The 24539-nt window shown below is 39.0% G+C and overlaps 1 protein-coding gene across 1 annotated transcript; it reads right to left on the bottom strand.

The window, feature by feature from the left end:
* Positions 1–7192: 7192 nt before the first annotated feature.
* Positions 7193–23537, bottom strand: LOC121309659 (clumping factor B-like). Its single transcript, XM_041242711.1, has 17 exons — positions 23526–23537; positions 23328–23394; positions 22271–22318; positions 20990–21031; positions 20331–20375; positions 19056–19100; positions 18089–18136; positions 17539–17586; positions 16484–16525; positions 15825–15869; positions 14477–14521; positions 13508–13555; positions 12963–13010; positions 11947–11988; positions 11291–11335; positions 8151–8231; positions 7193–7677 (listed from the first exon to the last, which is right to left on the bottom strand). The coding sequence occupies exons 1-16, from the start codon at positions 23535–23537 to the stop codon at positions 8188–8190; spliced, it is 714 nt and encodes a 237-aa protein (XP_041098645.1). The 3' UTR covers positions 7193–7677; positions 8151–8187.
* Positions 23538–24539: the final 1002 nt, after the last annotated feature.

Consider the following 24539-nt stretch of genomic DNA (forward strand, 5'->3'; position numbering starts at 1 on the left):
CTGATAATAACCCATGTTGTTTTAACAACTACTTTCTTGCCAAAGGTCAAAAAACAGCTTTTCTATCTATCTATATCTATCTATCTATCTATCTATCTATCTATCTATCTATCTATCTATCTATCTATCTATCTAGTTGTAGTCATAAGTTTACCCAATGAAAATTTATAATTTTATAGGAACAATATTTTGTAGCAAAAGTTTTGCGTTTTGTGTATGAGGAAAAAGCTACAAGAAATAGAAGTCTGCAATTATTCATTTCAGGTTTTTTTTTTTTTTTTTTTTTTTTTTTTTGCAAAACTCTAAAAATCTTCAAATTCAAAAGTATTCATACCTTGACAAGGAAAATTAAACTAATAATTAGTTGAGGCAGCTTTAGCAATAACAACCTCTTTTAAACAGTTAGGATATTTATCAATGAGCTTTGGCATGATTCTTTAGTATTGTTTGACCATTCTTCAATGCAAAATTGTTCCAGTTCATTCAAATTCTGAGGACTTCTCTTGTGCACAGCCATCTTCAACTCATACCAAAGATTCTCAACCGGATTTCAATCTGGACTTTGACTCGGCCATTCCAGAACCTTGCTTTCATGCTTCTTTAATCATTCTGAAGTATATTGTGATGTGTGCTTTGGATCGTTGCTGTGTTGGAACGTCCAGTTGCGCTTTTAACCAAGTTTTGTAGCAGAGGGTTTCAGATGATTAGTTAATATCTTTTGGTATGCATACCATGTATTGGAATAGAATGTCCTGTGCCATTAGAGGAAGAAACCGCTCCATACAAGGATATTACCACCTCCACACTTGACGGTAGGTATGGTGTTTTTTTCTTTGTACGCCTCACCAGACTATCAGCATGACCAAATAGCTCTTGTTTTTTTTGTTTCGTCACACCATAAAACCTTTGACCAGAACTCCTATCCACTATTCAAATGCTGTTTTGCAAACTTTAAGCGATTGTCCTTGTGACGTTTTCCCAAGAGTGGCTTTTTCCTTGGCCTGTGACCATTGAGACTTCCACCATGCAATACTCGACCTATGGTTGAAATGGAAACCCCAGTCCCACTTATAACAAATTTACTTTGAATGTCTTTGGCAATCAATCTGGGATTGTTCTTAACCGTCCTCACAATTCTTCTACTTGTTCTTGGTGAAAGAACTCTTCCAGATTGAGGGAGCATTTTGGCAATACCACAAGTCTTGTACTTCTTGATAATAGAAACAACAGTTGAAATTGTGATGCTCAAATGCTTGGAAATCTTCTTGTATCCTCCAGCTTTATGGTAATAAATCATTTTCTGCCTAGGGTCTTCAGATAGCTCTTTACTACCAGCATTTTCTGAACTTTTCTAGAAAATATAGGTTCTGCATTATCATACTGAAATTTCAAGCAAGCTGTAGATCATAGCATCAAAGGGTATGAATACTTTGAATTAGCATTTTTGGAGTTTTGCAAAACAATTCCTGAAATAATTAATTGTAGACATCCCTATTTCTTGTAACTTTTTTTCCTCATCCACAAACACAAAAATTTTGCTACAAAAGATTTTTAAAAAAAGAGAAATTTCTAGAAATTAAGTTTCTGTTGTTTATTCAAGCTTTATTTATACTTCACTATGTTTAGAACACTTTCTCAAATAAATGCATAAGCGTAATTGAAGATAATGTAATAGCACTGTGAAAGCTGTTATTGTTCAATAAGGTGAAAGATAACCGTATCAAGGAAGTACCATTCCTTTATCATCTTTATATTAAAATGATTAACTCAATTTAGCATTGGCCTTGGATTACCTAAAATAACATATGGTCGTCCAAGATGTACTGTGAAACCAGCCATTGATCTCGTCAGTTTTGTAAATGTTTGGTTTTTTTGCCCTTGATAAGTGATTGGCGTTTTCCTGCTGTCGCTCACCCAGTTTTCCTCTGAGGGTTTTCCTTGCCTAACTGAAATATTATACCAGAGCATACAGTATTTCAACACCTACTTTCCTTCCTGAATAAATCCATGATATTTGACATGGTTTGGGAGGTGGAATAGACCTCAAGATACTTCCGAGGGTTGGGAAACTTTTCTGATTAACAGTGTTTATAACTGTTCTGTAACTTGGAGTTTAGTACGTGGGTCTATAGCATGCTCCTATTATTATGCCCTTTGAATTTTTGTTCGTTATTCTGACCCATATCGATTCGGCTTTATTTTCTTTGTCCAGGTTTAACACCTTGGCTTCAAGACTGATGCTTATGTATAGCGCTACCCCTCCTCCTCTTCTGTCCTGTCTGTCTTTCCTATACAGTGTATACTACAAACATTATATTCGTCCCCATCACTCTCACTCAACCAAGTTTCTGTAATACCTATCACATCAAAGTTATTTGTTAGTGCAGTAGCTTCAAGTTCTAAAATTTTATTTCTGATACTTCTAGCATTTAGATAAATACATTTAACGGTTGTCTTACCTGAGTTGTTGTCCTTGTTTTGATGCGGTTTCCCTTCTGTTTTTTTGTTGATTTCTCCCCCCTTCCTTTCTAGTTTAAATGCTTCTGAACCTGCTCAAGGATCTTTTCTCCAAGTAGACTGGTTCCCTTGTTATTTAAGTGCAGTCCGTCCCGTCTATACAGATAGTCCTTGTTGTAGAATGTGGTCCAATGATCAAGATAGGTGAAGCCTTCTCGTGTGCACCACATCTTCAGCCAAAATGCATTTAGATTAATTATTTCCAGCTGTCCATATGGTCCTTCACAAGGTTTCGGTAGTATACCAGAAAATACCACAGTTTTGGTCTTGTCTTTTAATTTCCTTCCTAGCTCTCTGAATTTGTTTTGCAGGGATTTTGGTCTGTCTCTTCCAATGTTGTTTGTACAGATGTGGACAACTACTACCGGGTCGTCTCCTGTTCGTCCTAGGAGCCTGTCCACGTTCTCAGTGATGTGTTTGACAGAGGCTCCCGGAAGGCAGCACACTGTTGCAGTAAGGGGGTCCAAACTGCGAATTGAACTTGCTGTGTTTCTCAATATGGAGTCCCCAACAATCATGACCTCCCTTCTTTTTGCTGTCTGGTCACCACTGTCAATAGGGTCCTGGATGTTGTTCCTTTCTTTCCCTTTTTGTTGGTTTTGCTCATTAAAATTTTGAAGTGACTCAAATTTGTTGGTTGTTTTAATTTCTGGTGATTGTGTTTGACGAAGTTCCATGAATTGTGGGTGTGCCAGTTCCTCAAGATCCTGTTGCTGTCTCACTTCTTCCAGCTCCATTTCTAGCATACTTACTAGTTTATGCAAGTTTATGCGCTGCACTTTACGTACACTTGGTTTAGCTCCGCTGGGTTTTCTTGGATTTCCCACATCATGCTGGTGTCACAGATTACTGGCTTAAAGACCATGTTGATGTTTTTTTTTTTTTTAAATTTAGTTTCTTCTGCAGTCGTCAAACTGCTTCTAAACTGCTCTGCACTTTTCCACGCCTGTACTTCTCCCACTCGTTGTCACTGGGAAGACTGCCTCGTTTAACTTCATTGTTCTGCTGTGCTGTTGGCTCCTCCCCTCCCCCTTGTCTCAGAACGGCGCTGAATTTGAATCAGCTGGTCCAAGTTTCAGCTTGTTTGTTATCAGAAAAACACACACGGCTGTTTGACTTTGAGCTGCTGCTGTGTTTCCCCAATGTCCTGTGTTTTCTGATTTAAAGCAATTAAAGATGCAATTTCTCCTTACTGCTTCTAAACTGCTCTGCACTTTTCCACGCCTGTACACGCTGTTGCTGGGAAGATGATGGAAGTGGTACAGCGGCATGTATCACTCCTGTTTGTAATCCCACGGGTTTGACCTGCAAACAAATAGTCCCGTCTTTTCTCTCCCACACAAAACACAAACACAGTCACAGGTCCTACAGTGTGTGAATTAAGTGCTTGTGGTGCAAAGATAGTTCCGAAGTGAAAAGTGATTGTTGATGTCCGGGTTTAATGCTGGCCTGCGGCTACAACTCCAGATCATGCGAGTACTCTTTGAAAACATACAAACAATGTTATAAGAACACTTGCGGTTTATTCTCAAATTACGGGCTCCTACTAGGTTGTTGCTAACCATCTACAAAGGAACAGACCACTGAAGCTACGCCCCATATTTAGCTCACCAGCAGGTAAAATGTAATATGTGAGCACGGGGTATTGCACTTTATTAATTCACGTGCAGTTGTACCAAGACTCCAATTGAATGATTGATTAGCAGTCGAGTCTTGGTACAGCTGCATAAAAACAGCATGTTTTCACCCACTCGCGGTTGGGTGTTAGGTGAGTGGAGAACGGGATTGGAGATGGAGCTAAAGATAATAATAATAAGAATAATAATCGCTAAAAAGAAGCTCACTGTGTTTTGTTTAGTCCATTTTGTTTGTCTCTTTATTTTGGCGAATGTGTCTTGTTTTTGTTTGTTGCAACCGTTTATTTTCTGTCTGTTCATTCATTAAATGCTGACCAAACTCCACCTCTCTTGTTGTTTATTTCCTGGCTCTGGTCTGATGCCACCCACTCCGGCAGTCTTTGTGACAGGGTGCCTCCTAATTCTTCTCAGTCTGATTGGTGTGTGGGTGCCTCCTAATTCTTCTCAGTCTGATTGGTGTGTGGGTGCCTCCTAATTCTTCTCAGTCTGATTGGTGTGCGGGTGCCTCCTAATTCTTCTCAGTCTGATTGGTGTGTGGGTGCCTCCTAATTCTTCTCAGTCTGATTGGTGTGCGGGTGCCTCCTAATTCTTCTCAGTCTGATTGGTGTGTGGGTGCCTCCTAATTCTTCTCAGTCTGATTGGTGTGTGGGTGCCTCCTAATTCTTCTCAGTCTGATTGGTGTGTGGGTGCCTCCTAATTCTTCTCAGTCTGATTGGTGTGTGGGTGCCTCCTAATTCTTCTCAGTCTGATTGGTGTGTGGGTGCCTCCTAATTCTTCTCAGTCTGATTGGTGTGCGGGTGCCTCCTAATTCTTCTCAGTCTGATTGGTGTGTGGGTGCCTCCTAATTCTTCTCAGTCTGATAGGTGTGCGGGTGCCTCCTAATTCTTCTCAGTCTGATTGGTGTGTGGGTGCCTCCTAATTCTTCTCAGTTTGATTGGTGTGTGGGTGCCTCCTAATTCTTCTCAGCCTGATTGGTGTGCGGGTGCTTCCTAATTCTTCTCAGTCTGATTGGTGTGCTGGTGCTTCCTAATTTCTACATTTCAAGTTTGCATGGCTCATAAAACAAGTACAATTGCCTGACATTTCTCCTTGCATGCCTTTCAACCACACTTAATTTATCAAAGTGCAAATCGAAATGTTAGAGATTTGCTGCTCTATGCAGTTGAACAAAAGCAAACAAACTCTCTTTAGGGTTTGTACGAGGGGTGCTACCTGGCTGGCCTTTATTAGCTACAAAAAACAAATATGTTCAGGTATATTAAAAAAAAAAGTCAACACTGTATTCACGATCAATTGCATGACATGCTCTGTGCATGCAATCAAGCTTTGTGCATGAAAACACAAACGCCAGCAGCTTTCCAAATGTCACCTGACTTCAATACCAGTCTTATCCATTGAGAAAATACCACTGAGCTTGAATGAAGCAAGCATGTGTGTCAGTACACACTATGGGGCCCCCAAAGCAGAAGCCAAGAATTGAAAAGAACAAAAATAGAGAAAAAGTAAAGGACATCAGGTAAGTGGACAATGGCATGCCTTATAATCATTTTTCTATTTAAATATAGCCACTGATATCTTCATTTTTTTAAATGGTTCAATTTCCCTATTGCATATCTATTGACTAACAACTTCAATACAACTGTAATCACATATTAATCAAATACTTACGTATGCCATGCAAAATAAATAATTTTTGGTACCCTTACTCATATCATTGACACTGTTGCCCCGCTTACAAGCAGAACTGTCAAGAAAGACCGAAACTGCCCATGGTACACTTTTAAACTTCGACTGCTTAAATCTGCCTGCCACAAGCTCGAGCGCAAGTAGAAGTCGTCTGGACTAACCACCTCGTGAGCTAAAGGCGTGCGCTGCTGATCTTGTTCCCTCCATTATGTACACTCTCAACCTGTCCTGTGTGGGTGTGTGTGTATATATATATATATATATATATATATATATATATATACTATCTATAATATATATATAATGAGTATCCTATCTCCCAAGAGGTACCCTAGAGATCTCCAATCACACATGTGTATTATACTGGGACCCCCGACAAGCCTTCTCTCATAGACAAATATACACAGAATCTGAGAACTGAAACTTTATTCAGCATGTTTTGAAGTTGTTAACATACAGGCTGTTTAAAAATAAAATAGTTAGGCATATTAAATTCCTTTTACTTCTTAAATTAAATTTGTTTATGTATTTTTTAAAGTTAGGTCAACAATTACATCTCAATGATATACTCTACTTGACATTCATTAGAAAGCTAGCATAAATGTGTTGTTTTTAATGACCATAAAAATGTGAGTGAGTGTTTGCATGTGTGTGCTATTACATAAAAAAAAACATATCTGTTGTATTCTGTATATTGCCTTGATTAAAACAACAACACTTTGTATCACTGAGTTAAAACACAACAATACCACATTTCATCATTGAGTTAAAACACAACAATACCACATTTCATCATTGAGTTAAAACACAACAATACCACATTTCATCATTGAGTTAAAACACAACAGTACCACATTTCATCATTGAGTTAAAACACAACAATACCACATTTCATCATTGAGTTAAAACACAACAATACCACATTTCATCATTGAGTTAAAACACAACAATACCACATTTCATCATTGAGTTAAAACACAACAATACCACATTTCATCATTGAGTTAAAACACAACAATACCACATTTCATCATTGAGTTAAAACACAACAATACCACATTTCATCATTGAGTTAAAACACAACAATACCACATTTCATCATTGAGTTAAAACACAACAATACCACATTTCATCATTGAGTTAAAACACAACAATACCACATTTCATCATTGAGTTAAAACACAACAGTACCACATTTCATCATTGAGTTAAAACACAACTGTACCACATTTCATCATTGAGTTAAAACACAACAATACCACATTTCATCATTGAGTTAAAACACAACAATACCACATTTCATCATTGAGTTAAAACACAACAATACCACATTTCATCATTGAGTTAAAACACAACAATACCACATTTCATCATTGAGTTAAAACACAACAATACCACATTTCATCATTGAGTTAAAACACAACAATACCACATTTCATCATTGAGTTAAAACACAACTGTACCACATTTCATCATTGAGTTAAAACACAACAATACCACATTTCATCATTGAGTTAAAACACAACAATACCACATTTCATCATTGAGTTAAAACAGTAACTGAGAGAGATGTAATGGTTGGTGGGAGCAGCTAAATAATCTGTTACTTATCTTTTTAACAGCCTGTTTCCCTTGAAAGTGCACAAAAGAGAAATGTACATAAGTTGCTCAATAAATTTAACCTTCACCATAGCCCACTACAAACTCATTAAACATGTTCAGGAAAGACAACAGTTTACAGACTAAAAAACAGAAGCGTCTTTCCTTGTTATTGCTACAACAGAAAGGTCTAATTGTTTCAGGGTCTCTTCATGTTGAGCTGGGGTAACGTGTCCTCCTGGTGATAGAAAGGAAGGTTTAATATTATAACATCCACTCAGAAGAATAGTGAACAAACTGATAACAAGCTACACCCTCATCCTCTGTGATGTTGTACATAAAGCACATCGGGCCTTGTGGTAACACATACAGTTGACTCTAAACCATAGTTCTTACTCTAGAGTAGACATGTATTTTAATGATCAAAACAGAGGTTTAGGTCCAATGGTCCTCTTGCAACTATCATTGCAATGAAATGAGTAAATAAATATATAACTTGAAACACTCAATCATAAATTCTGAGAGAAAACTAAGTCAGATGAAAAAGTTAATCTTTAATGTTATAACATGTATTAAAACGCTAAATAATTAAAATATTTGTCTATTTGATTATTATCATTATTATTTATTTTTTACTAACTAGCAGGTAAAATAAATTACTAATATATCTGCAGATTTGGAAGCAGGAAGAAAAAAAACTGGATGCTTTACCTGTAAATGAGTCAGAATCCAGTCTAAAATACCTGAATCACTGGGATTCCTGATAAGGCATGGTGCTAGTGTGGTCATCATCTAAAAAAAGAGCATGATTAGCGCACTTGATAGCACACAAGCTATTCTGTTGTATTTACAGCGTGATTAGCGCACTTGATAGCACACAGGCTATTCTGTTGTATTTCTAGCATGATTAGTGCACTTGATAGCACACAGGCTATTCGGTTGTATTTACAGCATGATTAGTGCACTTGATAGCACACAGGCTATTCTGTTGTATTTATAGCATGATTAGTGCACTTGATAGCACACAGGCTATTCTGTTGTATTTACAGCATGATTAGTGCACTTGATAGCACACAGGCTATTCTGTTGTATTTATAGTATGATTAGTGCACTTGATAGCACACAGGCTATTCTGTTGTATTTATAGCATGATTAGTGCACTTGATAGCACACAGGCAATTCTGTTGTATTTATAGTATGATTAGTGCACTTGATAGCACACAGGCTATTCTGTTGTATTTATAGCATGATTAGCGCACTTGATAGCACACAGGCTATTCTGTTGTATTTACAGCATGATTAGCGCACTTGATAGCACACAGGCTATTCTGTTGTATTTACAGCATGATTAGCGCACTTGATAGCACACAAGCTATTCTGTTGTATTTACAGCATGATTAGCGCACTTGATAGCACACAGGCTATTCTGTTGTATTTACAGCATGATTAGCACACTTGATAGCACACAGGCTATTCTGCTGTATTTACAGCATGATTAGCTCACTTGATAGCACACAGGCTATTCTGTTGTATTTACAGCATGATTAGCGCACTTGATAGCACACAGGCTATTCTGTTGTATTTACAGCATGATTAGTGCACTTGATAGCACACAGGCTATTCTGTTGTATTTATAGCATGATTAGTGCACTTGATAGCACACAGGCTATTCTTTAATCAAGGCTTTTGCATGCCTATAGTGGCACAGTAAATGGAAGCTGAAAACTTAGTTTAATAACATTTAACTAAAAATAATACATTCTGTAACTCACGATGGGTATGCTTACAACAATAGAGGTAGCACGCAATCATGTGACTTGCATATATGAAATGACATCAGTGAAATAACCCCACTTGACCTATCTTCTTTATTTTGACAAAGAAACACATCATAAGAACTGTGCTATGAAGGAAATGTATATTGCATCAAGGCTTTTGCATCACTTGATTGGCACATAAACCTGGCCCTCTCTCGTCAGTATTGGACGTTCATAAACCTGGCCCTCAGTGATTTCAGAGTGCATGGATCTGCATATCAGTGATTCAAAGTGCAAAGCATGCAGTGTATCAGTGCTTGAGTGTATCAGTGATTCAGAGTGCATATCACAGTGTATCAATTCATGTGAATTGCATATAGTGATTCACAATGGATCCATTCTTCTTACGAGTGAAGAATAACAACATCTGAAGAAACACAAAATCTATTTATGAGCCTTCTGTTAAGTATACAGTGCAATATAACTTGCACTATTCTATAATTTGACAGTTTGCCAGTGAAATGTGCTTCTATCATTATTTACCCCAGTGAGCATCAGTGTACTTTTACTATGATCTACTATCCATTAATTTCACATTATAAGAAAGGTTACAAATTGGAGGCCATTCGGCACATCTTGGATTGGTTGGGATCCCAGAAACTCATCAATCAGCTTCTTAATCCCAGGGAACATTGGCTGGAGAGTTGTCCAGACTCTCACAATTCTATGAAGTGATTTTCTGTTCTGAATGTATCTAACCATTTTGTGCAGGTGAAAAAGTCCCCTGGGGTATTGTCAATCTTTTAGAATTTTGAACAACTGTGTAGTCAAGACTGAATGGATTAAATTATTTTAACCTGTCTGCTAATGACATGCTATTTGAACAGAAACTTGTCAATATTGATTTACAATATTCTGATCATCATGTTGTACATGGTTCTGTTACATTTATTTTCACCAAAAAAAATGTTTATAAATTAGAGGATGAAACAACAATACTATAGTGTAGCCTGTTACAGCTTAATGATCTTGTCTGAGAAATGCACTTACCCTGCGATTTTGAGTCTGACTCTGAAGACGTCTTATCTTCTGAAGCTATAGACACAAAATACAATCTTGTTATAGCTGATCTGTTCATCATAGTGACATGAAAACCCAACCATTTGTAAACATACACAGAGGCATAAAGGACATGGACTCTCAACTAATGCATGAAGACTCCTTTAGAGGGGATTACTGTCTTAGGTGAGATCTCGATATGGTTCTGCATGGCTGCCCTGCTTTAGAACCACGGCTCTCCTACCTGTGGAACCTCTCACTGAGCTGCTATGGCTGTTGGTGTCAGAGTCTTAAAAATAAATAAAGAACAGTTCTTGTTCATGTTGTTGTTGTTTTAATTCAGTTACTTTGCTATGTTCTTTCACAATGTTTTATGATGGAGTGTCACTTCAAACTGTATGCTAACAACAGTATGTCCATCCTTACATGGGAAGCAGATCTGTGATGCAACTCGTGCAGTTCGCATGGATTTGCTACTGCTTTCCATGTTCGGAGACCCTGGGGTTGCATGAGCACACGTGATTTATGCGTTTCCTGTTGATTTGTACCACAACTAGATGTTTCCATTTGTCACTACCACACTGCATGAGCACATGTTTCCTGTTGGATTTGTCACTACCACACTGCATGAGCACATGTTTCCTGTTGGATTTGCTGTTTCCTGTTGGATTTGCTCTACACACTGGAGATTTCCTGTTGGATTTGTGAGCCATGTGATCTTTTTAAGGAATGGTCTTTATCTGCTGTTTGAAGATGATCACTATAGAGCGCTGGGAGGAGTTATAAATAAGCACAGCAATCACTGCTGACAGCATGGTGGGTTTCCTCTGCCTCTGTGTGCTTTATCTAAATAGTAATTCTGACTGTTACCCTAGTGCTATAACTTTGAAAAAAAGCCATAATATAAAATAGACATATATAGGAAACATAATATGGTACAATTATGCACACAGTGACTAAAGGACATATACATTTCTTATCATTAACATTTTTTAACTGAACGCCCAAATAACAATTTTTAAAAAATGAATGTACCTTTCGAATCAGTCTCTGACCTGCTTGCACTATCGGTTTGTGAATCTAAAACAACACAGAAAACCAACCAAACCATTATTGATGCTTCCTGCTGTAATGTGCTGTACATTTCAGGTATGTACCTGAAAACAGGTAAGATTAGATAGGATGTCAGGATATGAATTGAGTTGATTTTGGTGTTAGGCATATTGGGCTCTATTTTGCCAGAAAGGTTAGTGGAAAGAACCATTTTCAATTTCTCTGGGACTGTGCCTCCTGGTGCCTCTGCAAGCTTACGATTCAACAAGGCAGCAGCTCAGAATATAGGCTTTGCTTGTGTTGCATTGATTGATAAATAAGTGGACTGTGGGATAAGGTTTGCAAAATTGTTTGGGTTCACACCTTAATGGCAGCACTCCAGTGAAACTGTGATTACACCATTATTACTGCAGGAGGTGATGCTTTGTTTGCAGACTCTTCAACCCCACTAACCCTAGGCAATGAGGGGCACTTGTGCATTAGAAGCATTAACAGTGAATATAACTATGAAGTTAATTTGAATGTAGCTGATAACGTTTTCATCGACCACCCTATTTGCAACAAAGGGAAACACATTCAGAATCACAAGGTTATTTTTGATGATCTAATAAAAACAATTTAAAATCAGTTAAACTTACCCGTAGAATCAGATTCTACAGTGGTTGTATCTTCTTCTGTATCTAAGACAACAAGAAAATTAAATAAGCAGCTTCTCTTGGTCACACGCTCTGTCTGTATTTGGATGTGCACTGCTGCTCTACCCAGTGCTACATTGAGAGCAGCAAATTCATGAAGGAGCAAAGCCAGATTAAACACACACCTCCTGAGGTGACAAGAGAACACTGACCCTTCGAATCAGACTCGGAATCTGTCATTCACAGGCAGTGCATATTGATTGAATCGATACAAGGGGTTGTATTATTGCATTTGCTGCATGGTAGTGCCCTGCAAGGCAGTGCCTTCCAACGCAACTTCCTGATTGGTGGATGAAAGCTTTGAGGTTTCTAATGTAAAAAATGATCTACAGTGGTTTTAATCTTGGCCCCTCCCTGTGCATAATTTGGTGCATCTGGACATATTCTATAATTATTCTATATTCTACTGTATGTTTAAATTCTATATTTATAAAGTCTTACATGCCCATTGTGGCTGTGCCATCATAAACCTGGCTCTCAGTGATTCAGAGTTTATGGATCTGATTCAGAGTGCATGGATCTGCAGTGTATCAGTGATTCAGAGTGCATGGATCTGCAGTGTATCAGTGATTCAGAGTGCATGGATCTGCTTCTTATCAGTGATTCAGAGTGCAAGAAGATCTGCAGTGTATCAAAGTGATTGATCTACCAGAGTGCATGGATCTGCATGCTGTATCAAGTAATCACAGTGCAGAAATTTTGAACTGCAAATTATCAGTGGATTAGACAGTGCATGGATCTGCAGTGTATATGCAGTGATTCAGTGATTCAGAGTTTATGGATCTGCAGTGTATTAGTGATTCACAGTGCATGGAACTGCAGTGTATCAGTGATTCAGTGCATGAATCTGCAGTGTATCATGATTCAGAGTGCATGGATCTGCAGTGTATCAGTGAATTCAGAGTGCTTGGATCTGCAGTGTATCAGTGATTCACAGTGCATGGATCCATTCTTCTTACCTTTGGAATCACTCTCAGAAGGAGAGTCTTTTCCTTCCACATCAACATCTGAATAAACAAACAAGATCTATTTATGGTGAGCCTCTGTTAAGAATACAGTCAAATACAACTCTACACTATTCTCAAGATAATACAGCTGAATAGAAATTTTGCACAACCCAAATTGTTAATGGATTAGACATTCATCACCCTTGTCACCTCTTTTGTCATTGATTGGACATTCATAGACCTGGCCCTCTCTCATCAGTGATTGGACGTTCATAAACCTGGCCCTCAGTGATTCAGAGTGCATCTGCAATGTATCAGTGATTCAAAGTGCATTGATCACCAGTGATTCAGAGTGCATGGATCTGCAGTGTATCAGTGATTCAGAGTGCATTGATCTGCATCAGTGATTCAGAGTGCATGGATCTGCAGTGTATCAGTGATTCAGAGTGCATGGATCTGCAGTGTATCAGTGATTTCACAGTGCAGTATCAGTGATTCACAGTGCATGGATCTGCAGTATATCAGTGATTCACAGTGCATGGATCCATTCTTCTTACCTTTGGAATCACTCTCAGAAGAAGAGTCTTTTCCTTCCTCATCAACATCTGAAGAAACAAACAAGATCTATTTATGGTGAGCCTCTGTTAAGTATACAGTCAAATATAACTATACACTATTCTCAAGATAATACAGCGGAACGGAATTTTTGCAGTTTACCATTCTTTTCCCATGCTTAAAAACTGTGCTTCTATCATTATTTACCATGGTTTTTAACAACTTTTACTGTGAGCATCAGTGTACTTTTACTATGATCTTCTATCCATGCCATTAATTGCACATTATAAGAAAGGTTACAAATGAGTGGAGGCCATTCGGCCCATCTTGCTTGTTTGGTTGTTAGTAGCTTATTGATCCCAGAAACTCATCAAGCAGCTTCTTGAAACATCCAGGGTGTCAGATTCAATAACATTACTGGAGAGTTGGTTCCAGACTCTCACAATTCTCTGTGTAAAAAAGTGCCTCCTATTTTCTGTTCTGAGTGCCCCTTCATCTAACCTCCATTTGTGACTCCTGGTCCTTGTTTCTTTTTCGTAATGTCGAAAAAGTCCCCTGGGTCGACATTGTCAATACCTTTTAGAATTTTGAATGCTTTAATCAGATCTCTGCATAGTTTTCTTTACCAAGACTGAATGGATTAAATTATTTTAACCTGTCTGCTAATGACATGCCTTTTAAACCTGGAATAATTCTGGTTGCTCTTCTTTGCATTCTTTCTAGAGCAGCAATATCCTTTTTGTGGTGAGGTGACCAGAACCGAACACAATATTCTAGATGAGGTCGTACTGATGAAGTGAGTACATTGTGTACTGTATGCACATGCTTGTTATCATGTTGTACATGGTTCTGTTACATTTATTTTCACCAAAAAAAATGTTTATAAATTAGAGGATGAAACAACAATACTATAGTGGTAGCCTGTTAAGAGTTTCATTTGCTTAATGATCTTGTCTGAGAAATGCACTTACCCTGCGATTTTGAGTCTGACTCTGAAGACGTCTTATCTTCTGAAGCTATAGACACAAAATACAATCTTGTTATGAGTGGAGCTGTTCATCATAGTGACATGAAAACCCAACCATTTGTAAACATACACAGAGGCATAAAGGACATGGACTCTCAACTAATGCATGAAGACTCCTGATTAGAGGGGATTACTGTCTGGTAGGTGAGATCTCGATATGGTTCTGCATGGCTGCCCTAGCATGATATAACCTAGAACCTGAGATGGAACGGCTCTCCTACCTGTGGAACCTCTCACTGAGCTGCTATGGCTGTTGGTGTCAGAGTCTTAAAAATAAATAAAGAACAGTTCATGTTCATGTTGTTGTTGACGGATTTAAAATTATATTTCAGTTATCTTTCCTTCTCCAGATCACTCATCGTTCAAGAGGAAGGATAGCATCATACAGACAATACCGTGCATTTATGATGGAGTGTCACTGTCAAACTGTATGCTAACAACAGTATGTCCATCCTTATGCATGCAGGAAGCATGGATCTGTATTCTCTTGCAGTTTCTCAATGATTATCTTTGATTTGACTACTACACTGCATGAGCACATGTTTCCTGTTGGATTTGTCACTACCACACTGCATGAGCACACGTTTAATGTTGGATTTGACAATACCACACTGCATGAATTCATGTTTCCTGTTAGATTTATCATTAGTACACTGCATGAGCACACGTTTCCTATCTTGCATGAGCTCATGTTTCCTGTGGATTTGTCACTACCACACTGCATGAGCACATGTTTCCTGTTGGATTTGTCACTACCACACTGCATGAGCACATGTTTCCTGTTGGATTTGTCACTACCACAATGCATGAGCTCATGTTTCCTGTTGGATTTGTCACTACCACACTGCATGAGCACATACTTCCTGTTGGATTTGTCACTAACACATTGCATGAGCTCATGTTTCCTGTTGGATTTACACTGAAACACACTGAGTCTGATTAGCACATTTCAGCTTTGTGATAATACTGGAAGGTGGACGACTGTCCACTCAGAACACCAAGCTAAACTGATTCGAAAACTAAGAAATCAAGGAGGAGTTATAAATAAGCACAGCAATCACTGCTGACAGCATGGTGGGTTTCCTCTGCCTCTGTGTGCATTATCTAAATAGTAATTCTGACTGTTACCCTAGTGAAATAACTTTGAAAAAAGCCATAATATAAAATAGACATATATACGAAACATAATATGGTACAATTATGCACACAGTGACTAAAGGACATATACATTTCTTATCATTAACATTTTTTAACTGACCGCCCAAATAACAATTTTTAAAAAATGAATGTACCTTTCGAATCAGTCTCTGACCTGCTTGCACTATCGGTTTGTGAATCTAAAACAACACAGAAAACCAACCAAACCATTATTGATGCTTCCTGCAGTAATGTGGTGTACATTTCAGGTATGTACCTGAAAACAGGTAAGATTAGATAGGATGTCACGATATGAATTGAGTTGATTTTGGTGTTAGTCATACTGGGCTCTATTTTGCCAGAAAGGTTACAAGTGGAAAGAACCATTTACAATTTCTCTGGGACTGTGCGACCTGGTGCCTCTGCAAGCTTACGATTAAACAAAGCAGCAGCTCAGAATATAGGCTTTGCTTGTGTTGCATTGATCGATAAATAAGTGGACTGTGGGATAAGGTTTGCGAAATTGTTCGGGTTCACACCTTAATGGCAGCAGTCCAGTGACACTGTGATTACACCATTGTTACTGCAGGAGGTGATGCTTTGTTTGCAGACTCTTCAACCCCACTAACCCTAGGCAATGAGGGGCACTTGTGCATTTGAAGCATTAACAGTGATTATAACTATTAAGTTAATTTGAATGTAGCTGATAACGTTTTCATTGACCACCCTATTTGCAACAAAGGGAAACACATTCAGTATCACAAGGTTATTTTTAATGAACTAATAAAAACAATTTAAAATCAGTTAAACTTACCCGTAGAATCAGATTCTACAGTGCTTGTATCTTCTTCTGTATCTAAGACAATAAGAAAATTAAATAAGCAGCTTCTCTTGGTCAAACGCTCTGTCTGTATTTGGTGGTGCACTGCTGCTCTACCCAATGCTACACTGAGAGCAGCAAATTCATGAAGGAGGAAAGCTAGATTGAACACACGCCTCCTGAGGTGACAGGAGAACACTGACCCTTCGAATCAGACTCTGAATCTGTCATTCACAGGCAGTGCATATAGATTGAATCGATACAAGGGGTTGTATTATTGCATTTGCTGCATGGTAGTGCCCTGCAAGGCAGTGCCTTGCAACACAGCTTCCAGATTGGTGGATGAAAGTTCTGAGGTTTCTAATGTAAAAAATGATCTACAGTGGTTTTAATCTTTGCCCCTCCTCTGCATAATTTGGTGCATCTGGAGATATTCTATAATTATTCTACATTCTACTGTATGTTTAAATTCTATATTTATAAAGTCTTACATCCCCATTGTGGCTGTGCCATCATAAACCTGGCCCTCAGTGATTCAGAGTGCATGGATCTGCAGTGTATCAGTGATTCAGAGTGCATGGATCTGCAGTGTATCAGTGATTCACAGTGCATGGATCTGCAGTGTATCAGTGATTCAAAGTGCATGGATCTGCAGTGTATCAGTGATTCAGAGTGCATTGATCTGCAGTGTATCAGTGATTCAAAGTGCACTGATCACCAGTGATTCAAAGTGCATGGATCTGCAGTGTATCAGTGATTCACAGTGCATGGATCTGCAGTGTATCAGTGATTCAGAGTGCATGGATCTGCAGTGTATCAGTGATTCAGTGCATGAATCTGCAGTGTATCAGTGATTCAGAGTGCATGGATCTGCAGTGTATCAGTGATTCAGAGTGCATGGATCTGCAGTGTATCAGTGATTCAGAGTGCATGGATCTGCAGTGTATCAGTGATTCAGAGTGCATGGATCTGCAGTGTATCAGTGAATTCAGAGTGCTTGGATCTTTAGTGTATCAGTGATTCACAGTGCATGGATCCATTCTTCTTACCTTTGGAAACACTTTCAGAAGAAGAGTCTTTTCCTTCCTCATCAACATCTGAAGAAACAAACAAGATCTATTTATGGTGAGCCTCTGTTAAGAATACAGTCAAATATAACTATATGCTATTCTCAAGATAATACAGCTGAACAGAAATTTTGCACAACCCAAATTGTTAATGGATTAGACATTCATCACCCTTGTCACCTCTTTTGTCATTGATTGGACATTCATAGACCTGGCCCTCTCTCATCAGTGATTGGACGTTCATAAACCTGGCCCTCAGTGATTCAGAGTGCATGGATCTGCAGTGTATCAGTGATTCAAAGTGCATTGATCACCAGTGATTCAGAGTGCATGGTTCTGCAGTGTATCAGTGATTCAGAGTGCATTGATCTACAGGGTATCAGTGATTCAGAGTGCATGGATCTGCAGTGTATCAGTGATTCACAGTGCATGGATCTGCAGTGTATCAGTGATTCATTGATCCCCAGTGATTCAGAGTGCATGGATCTGCAGTTTATCAGTGATTCACAGTGCATGGATCCATTCTTCTTACCTTTGGCATCACTTTCAGAAGAAGAGTCTTTTCCTTCCTTATCAACATCTGAAGAAACAAACAAGATCTATTTATGATGAGCCTCTGTTAAGTATACAGTGAAATATAACCATGCACTATTCTCAAGATAATACAGCGGAACTGAATTTTTGCAGTTTGCCATTCTTTTCCCATGCTTAAAAACTGTGCTTCTATCATTATTTACCACGGTTTTTAACAAATTTTACTGTGAGCATCAGTGTACTTTTACTATGATCTACTATCCATTCCATTAATTTCACATTATAAGAAAGGTTACAAATGAGTGGAGGCCATTCGGCCCATCTTGCTTGTTTGGTTGTTAGTAGCTTATTGATCCCAGAAACTCATCAAGCAGCTTCTTGAAACATCCCAGGGTGTCAGATTCAATAACATTGCGGGAGAGTTGGTTCCAGACTCTCACAATTCTCTGTGTAGAAAAGTGCCTCCTATTTTCTGTTCTGAATGCCCCTTTGTCTAAACTCCATTTGTGACCCCTGGTCCTTGTTTCTTTTTTCATGCTGAAAAAGTCCCTTGGGTCGACATTTTCAATACCTTTTAGAATTTTGAATGCTTTAATCAGATCTGCATAGTCTTCTTTACCAAGACTGAATGGATTAAATTATTTTAACCTGTCTGCTAATGACATGCCTTTTAAACCTGAAATAATTCTGGTCGTTCTTCTTTGCATTCTTTCTAGAGCAGCAATATCCTTTTTGTGGTGAGGTGACCAGAACCGAACACAATATTCTAGATGAGGTCTTACTGATGATGTGAGTACATTGTGTACTGTACGCAAATGCTTGTCATCATGTTGTACATGGTTCTGTTACATTTATTTTCACCAAAAAAAAATGTTTATAAATTAGAGGATGAAACAACAATTATATAGTGGTAGACTGTTAAGAGATTCATTTGCTTAATGATCTTGTCTGAGAAATGCACTTACCCTGCGATTTTGAGTCTGACTCTGAAGACGTCTTATCTTCTGAAGCTATAGACACAAAATACAATCTTGTTATGAGTGGATCTGTTCATCATAGTGACATGAAAACCCAACCATTTGTAAACATACACAGAGGCATAAAGGACATGGACTCTCAACAAATGCATGAAGACTCCTGATTAGAGGTGATTACTGTCTGGTAGCTGAGATCTTGTATGGTTCTGCATGGCTGCCCTAGCAAGATATAACCTAGAACCTGAGATGGAACGGCTCTCCTACCTGTGGAACCTCTCACTGAGCTGCTAGGACTGTTGGTGTCAGAGTCTTAAAAATAAATAAAGAACAGTTCATGTTCATGTTGTTGTTGACGGATTTAAAATTATATTTTAGTTATCTTTCCTTCTCCAGATCACTCATCGTTCAAGTGGAAAGATAGCATCATACAGACAATACCGTGCATTTACGATGGAGTGTCACTGTCAAACTGTTTGCTACCAACAGTATGTCCATCCTTATGCATGGGAAGCAGATCTGTACTCGTGCAGTTTCGCATGGATCTTTGTGATTCAAGGTTCCCTTCGGAGACCCTCAAAGATGACATTTGGATTTGTCACTACCACACTGCATGAGCTCATGTTTCCTGTTAGATTTGTCACTACCACACTGCATAAGCACATGTTTCCTTTGGATTTGTCACTACCACACTGCATGAGCTCATGTTTCCTGTTGGATTTGTCACTACCACACTGCATGAGCACACGTTTACTGTTGGATTTGTCACTACCACACTACATGAGCACACGTTTCCTGTTAGATTTGTCACTACCACACTGCATAAGCACATGTTTCCTTTGGATTTGTCACTAACACACTGCATGAGCTCATGTTCTCTGTTGGATTTGCTCTGAAACACACTGAGTCTGATTAGCACATTTCAGCTTTGTGATAATACTGGAAGGTGGACGACTGTCCACTCAGAACACCAAGCTAAACAGACTCGAAAACTAAGAAATCAAGGAGGAGTTATAAATAAGCACAGCAATCACTGCTGACAGCATGGTGGGTTTCCTCTGCCTCTGTGTGCTTTATCTAAATAGTAATTCTGACTGTTACCCTAGTGCCATAACTTTGAAAAAAAGCCATAATATAAAATAGACATATATAGGAAACATAATATGGTACAATTATGCACACAGTGACTAAAGGACATATACATTTCTTATCATTAACATTTTTTAACTGACCGCCCAAATACCAATTTTTAAAAAATGAATGTACCTTTCGAATCAGTCTCTGACCTGCTTGCACTATCGGTTTGTGAATCTAAAACAACACAGAAAACCAACCAAACCATTATTGATGCTTCCTGCTGTAATGTGCTGTACATTTCAGGTATGTACCTGAAAACAGGTAAGATTAGATAGGATGTCACGATATGAATTGAGTTGATTTTGGTGTTAGGCATATTGGGCTCTATTTTGCCAGAAAGGTTACAAGTGGAAAGAACCAATTTCAATTTCTCTGGGACTGTGCCTCTTGACGCCTCTGCAAGCTTACGATTCAACAAGGCAGCAGCTCAGAATATAGGCTTTGCTTGTGTTGCATTGATCGATAAATAAGTGGACTGCGGGATAAGGTTTGCAAAATTGTTCGGGTTCACACCTTAATGGCAGCACTCCAGTGACACTGTGATTACACCATTGTTACTGCAGGAGGTGATGCTTTGTTTGCAGACTCTTCAACCCCACTAACCCTAGGCAATGAGGGGCACTTGTGCATTTGAAACATTAACAGTGATTCTAACTATTAAGTTAATTTGAATGTAGCTGATAACGTTTTCATTGACCACCCTATTTGCAACAAAGGGAAACACATTCAGAATCACAAGGTTATTTTTAATGATCTAATAAAAACAATTTAAAATCAGTTAAACTTACCTGTAGAATCAGATTCTACAGTGCTTGTATCTTCTTCTGTATCTAAGACAACAAGAAAATTAAATAAGCAGCTTCTCTTGGTCACACGCTCTGTCTGTATTTGGTTGTACACTGCTGCTCTAGCCAATGCTACATTGAGAGCAGCAAATTCATGAAGGAGGAAAGCCAGATTGAACACAGGCTTCCTGAGGTGACAAAAGAACACTGAACCTTCGACTCAGACTCTGAATCTGTCATTCACAGGCAGTGCATATAGATTGAATCGATACAAGGGGTTGTATTATTGCATTTGCTGCATGGTAGTGCCCTGCAAGGCAGTGCCCTGCAACGCAGCTTACAGATTGGTGGATGAAAGTTCTGAGGTTTCTAATGTAAAAAATGATCTACAGTGGTTTTAATCTTTGCCCCTCCCTCTGCATAATTTGGTGCATCTGGAGATATTCTATAATTATTCTATATTCTACTGTATGTTTAAATTCTATATTTATAAAGTCTTACATCCCCATTTGCATGGCTGTGTATCAGTGATAAACCTGGCCATCAGTGATTCAGAGTGCATGGATCTGCAGTGTATCAGTGATTCAAAGTGCAGATCTGCAGTGTATCAGTGATTCAGAGTGCATGGATCTGCAGTGTATCAGTGATTCACAGTGCATGGATCTGCAGTGTATCAGTGATTCAGAGTGCATGGATCTGCAGTGTATCAGTGATTCAAAGTGCATGGATCAGTGATTATCAGTGATTCAGAGTGCATGGATCTGCAGTGTATCAGTGATTCAGTGTGATTCAGTGATTCAGAGTGCATGGATCTGCAGTGTATCAGTGATTCAGAGTGCATGGATCTGCAGTGTATCAGTGATTCAACATCTGCAATCAGTGATTCAGAGTGCATATCAGTGATTCAGAGTGCAGCTGCAGTGTATCAGTGATTCAGAGTGCATTGATCTGCAGTGTATCAGTGATTCAGAGTGCATGGATGCAGTGCAGTGATTCAGTGCATGGATCTGCAGTTTATCAGTGATTCAGAGTGCATGGATCTGCAGTGTTTCAGTGATTCAGAGTGCATGGATCTGCAGTGTATCAGTGATTCAGAGTGCATGGATCTGCAGTGTATCAGTGATTCAGAGTGCATGGATCTGCAGTGTATCAGTGATTCAGAGTGCATGGATCTGCAGTGTATCAGTGATTCAGAGTGCATTGATCTGCAGTGTATCAGTGATTCAGAGTGCTTGGATCTGCAGTGTATCAGTGATTCACAGTGCATGGATCCATTCTTCTTACCTTTGGAATCACTCTCAGAAGAAGAGTCTTTTCCTTCCTCATCAACATCTGAAGAAACAAACAAGATCTATTTATGGTGAGCCTCTGTTAAGTATACAGTCAAATATAACTCTACACTATTCTCAAGATAATACAGCTGAACAGAAATTTTGCACAACCCAAATTGTTAATGGATTAGACATTCATCACCCTTGTCACCTCTTTTGTCATTGATTGGACATTCATAGACCTGGCCCTCTCTCATCAGTGATTGGACGTTCATAAACCTGGCCCTCAGTGATTCAGAGTGCATGGATCTGCAGTGTATCAGTGATTCAAAGTGCATTGATCTGCACCAGTGATTCAGAGTGCATGGTTCTGCAGTGTATCAGTGATTCAGAGTGCATGGATCTGCAGTGTATCAGTGATTCAGAGTGCATGGATCTGCAGTGTATCAGTGATTCAGAGTGCATGGATCTGCAGTGTATCAGTGATTCAGAGTGCATGGATCTGCAGTGTATCAGTGATTCAGAGTGCATGGATCTGCAGTGTATCAGTGATTCAGAGTGCATGGATCTGCAGTGTATCAGTGATTCAGAGTGCATGGATCTGCAGTGTATCAGTGATTCAGAGTGCATGGATCTGCAGTGTATCAGTGATTCACAGTGCATGGATCTGCAGTGTATCAGTGATTCAAAGTGCATGGATCTGCAGTGTATCAGTGATTCACAGTGCATGGATCTGCAGTGTATCAGTGATTCAGTGCCTATTGATCTGCAGTGTATCAGTGATTGATTCATTGATCTACCAGTGTATCAGTGATTCAGTTGATCTGCAGTGTATCAGTGATTCAAAGTGCATTGATCACCAGTGATTCAGAGTGCATGGATCTGCAGTCTATCAGTGATTCAGAGTGCATGGATCTGCAGTGTATCAGTGATTCAGTGATTTAGAGCATGCATGAAACTGCAGTGTATCACTGATTCAGAGTGCATGGATCTGCAGTGTATCAGTGATTCACAGTGCTTGGATCTGCAGTGTATCAGTGATTCACAGTGCATGGATCCATTCTTCTTACCTTTGGAATCACTCTCAGAAGAAGAGTCTTTTCCTTTCTCATCAACATCTGAAGAAACAAACAAAATCTATTTATGGTGAGCCTCTGTTAAGTATACAGTCAAATATAACTCTACACTATTCTCAAGATAATACAGCTGAACAGAAATTTTGCACAACCCAAATTGTTAATGGATTAGACATTCATCACCCTTGTCACCTCTTTTGTCATTGATTGGACATTCATAGACCTGGCCCTCTCTCATCAGTGATTGGACGTTCATAAACCTGGCCCTCAGTGATTCAGAGTGCATGGATCTGCAGTGTATTAGTGATTCAGAGTGCATGGATCTGCAGTGTATCAGTGATTCAGAGTGCATTGATCTGCAGTGTATCAGTGATTCAGAGTGCATTGATCTGCAGTGTATCAGTGATTCAGAGTGCATGGATCTGCAGTGTGCATGGATCTCAGTGTATCAGTGATTCAGAGTGCATGGATCTGCAGTGTATCAGTGATTCAGAGTGCATTGATCTGCAGTGTATCAGTGATTCAGAGTGCATGGATCTGCAGTGTATCAGTGATTCAGAGTGCATGGATCTGCAGTGTATCAGTGATTCAGAGTGCATGGATCTGCAGTGTATCAGTGATTCAAAGTGCATCAGAGTGCTGCAGTCAGTATCAGTGATTCAGAGTGCATGGATCTGCAGTGTATCAGTGATTAGAGCATTCCACCGTGATTCATAAGTACCTACAGACTGCATTGTATAAGATTCAGAAGTGCATTATTCTACGAGTTATTCTACAGTGCATGGATCTGCAGTGTATCAGTGATTCAGAGTGCATGGATCTGCAGTGTATCAGTGATTCAGAGTGCATTGATCATCAGTGATTCAGAGTGCATGGATCTGCAGTGTATCAGTGATTCAGAGTGCATTGATCTGCAGTGTATCAGTGATTCAAAGTGCATGGATCTGCAGTGTATCAGTGATTCACAGTGCATGGATGATCAGTGTATCAGTGATTCACAGTGCATGGATCTGCAGTGTATCAGTGATGATATTTATAATGTACATTTTTATTTCCTGCGTGCAGTACCTTACACTTTTCTCTATTAAATGTCATTTGCCATGTGTCTGCCCAGTTCTGAATCTTGTCTAGATCATTTTGAATGACCTTTGCTGCTGCAACAGTGTTTGCCACTCCTCCTACTTTTGTGTCGTCTGCAAATTTAAC

The sequence above is a fragment of the Polyodon spathula genome, chromosome 3, assembly GCF_017654505.1.
Source record: "Polyodon spathula isolate WHYD16114869_AA chromosome 3, ASM1765450v1, whole genome shotgun sequence".
NCBI classification, from domain to species: Eukaryota; Metazoa; Chordata; class Actinopteri; order Acipenseriformes; family Polyodontidae; genus Polyodon; species Polyodon spathula.

Coding starts and splice junctions, on each gene's coding strand:
- LOC121309659 (XM_041242711.1), bottom strand. Junction 19,101..20,330: donor GTCAGAGACTGATTCGAAAG/GTACATTCATTT, acceptor TTGTGTCTATAG/CTTCAGAAGATAAGACGTCT. Junction 16,526..17,538: donor TTCTGAAAGTGTTTCCAAAG/GTAAGAAGAATG, acceptor TTATTGTCTTAG/ATACAGAAGAAGATACAAGC.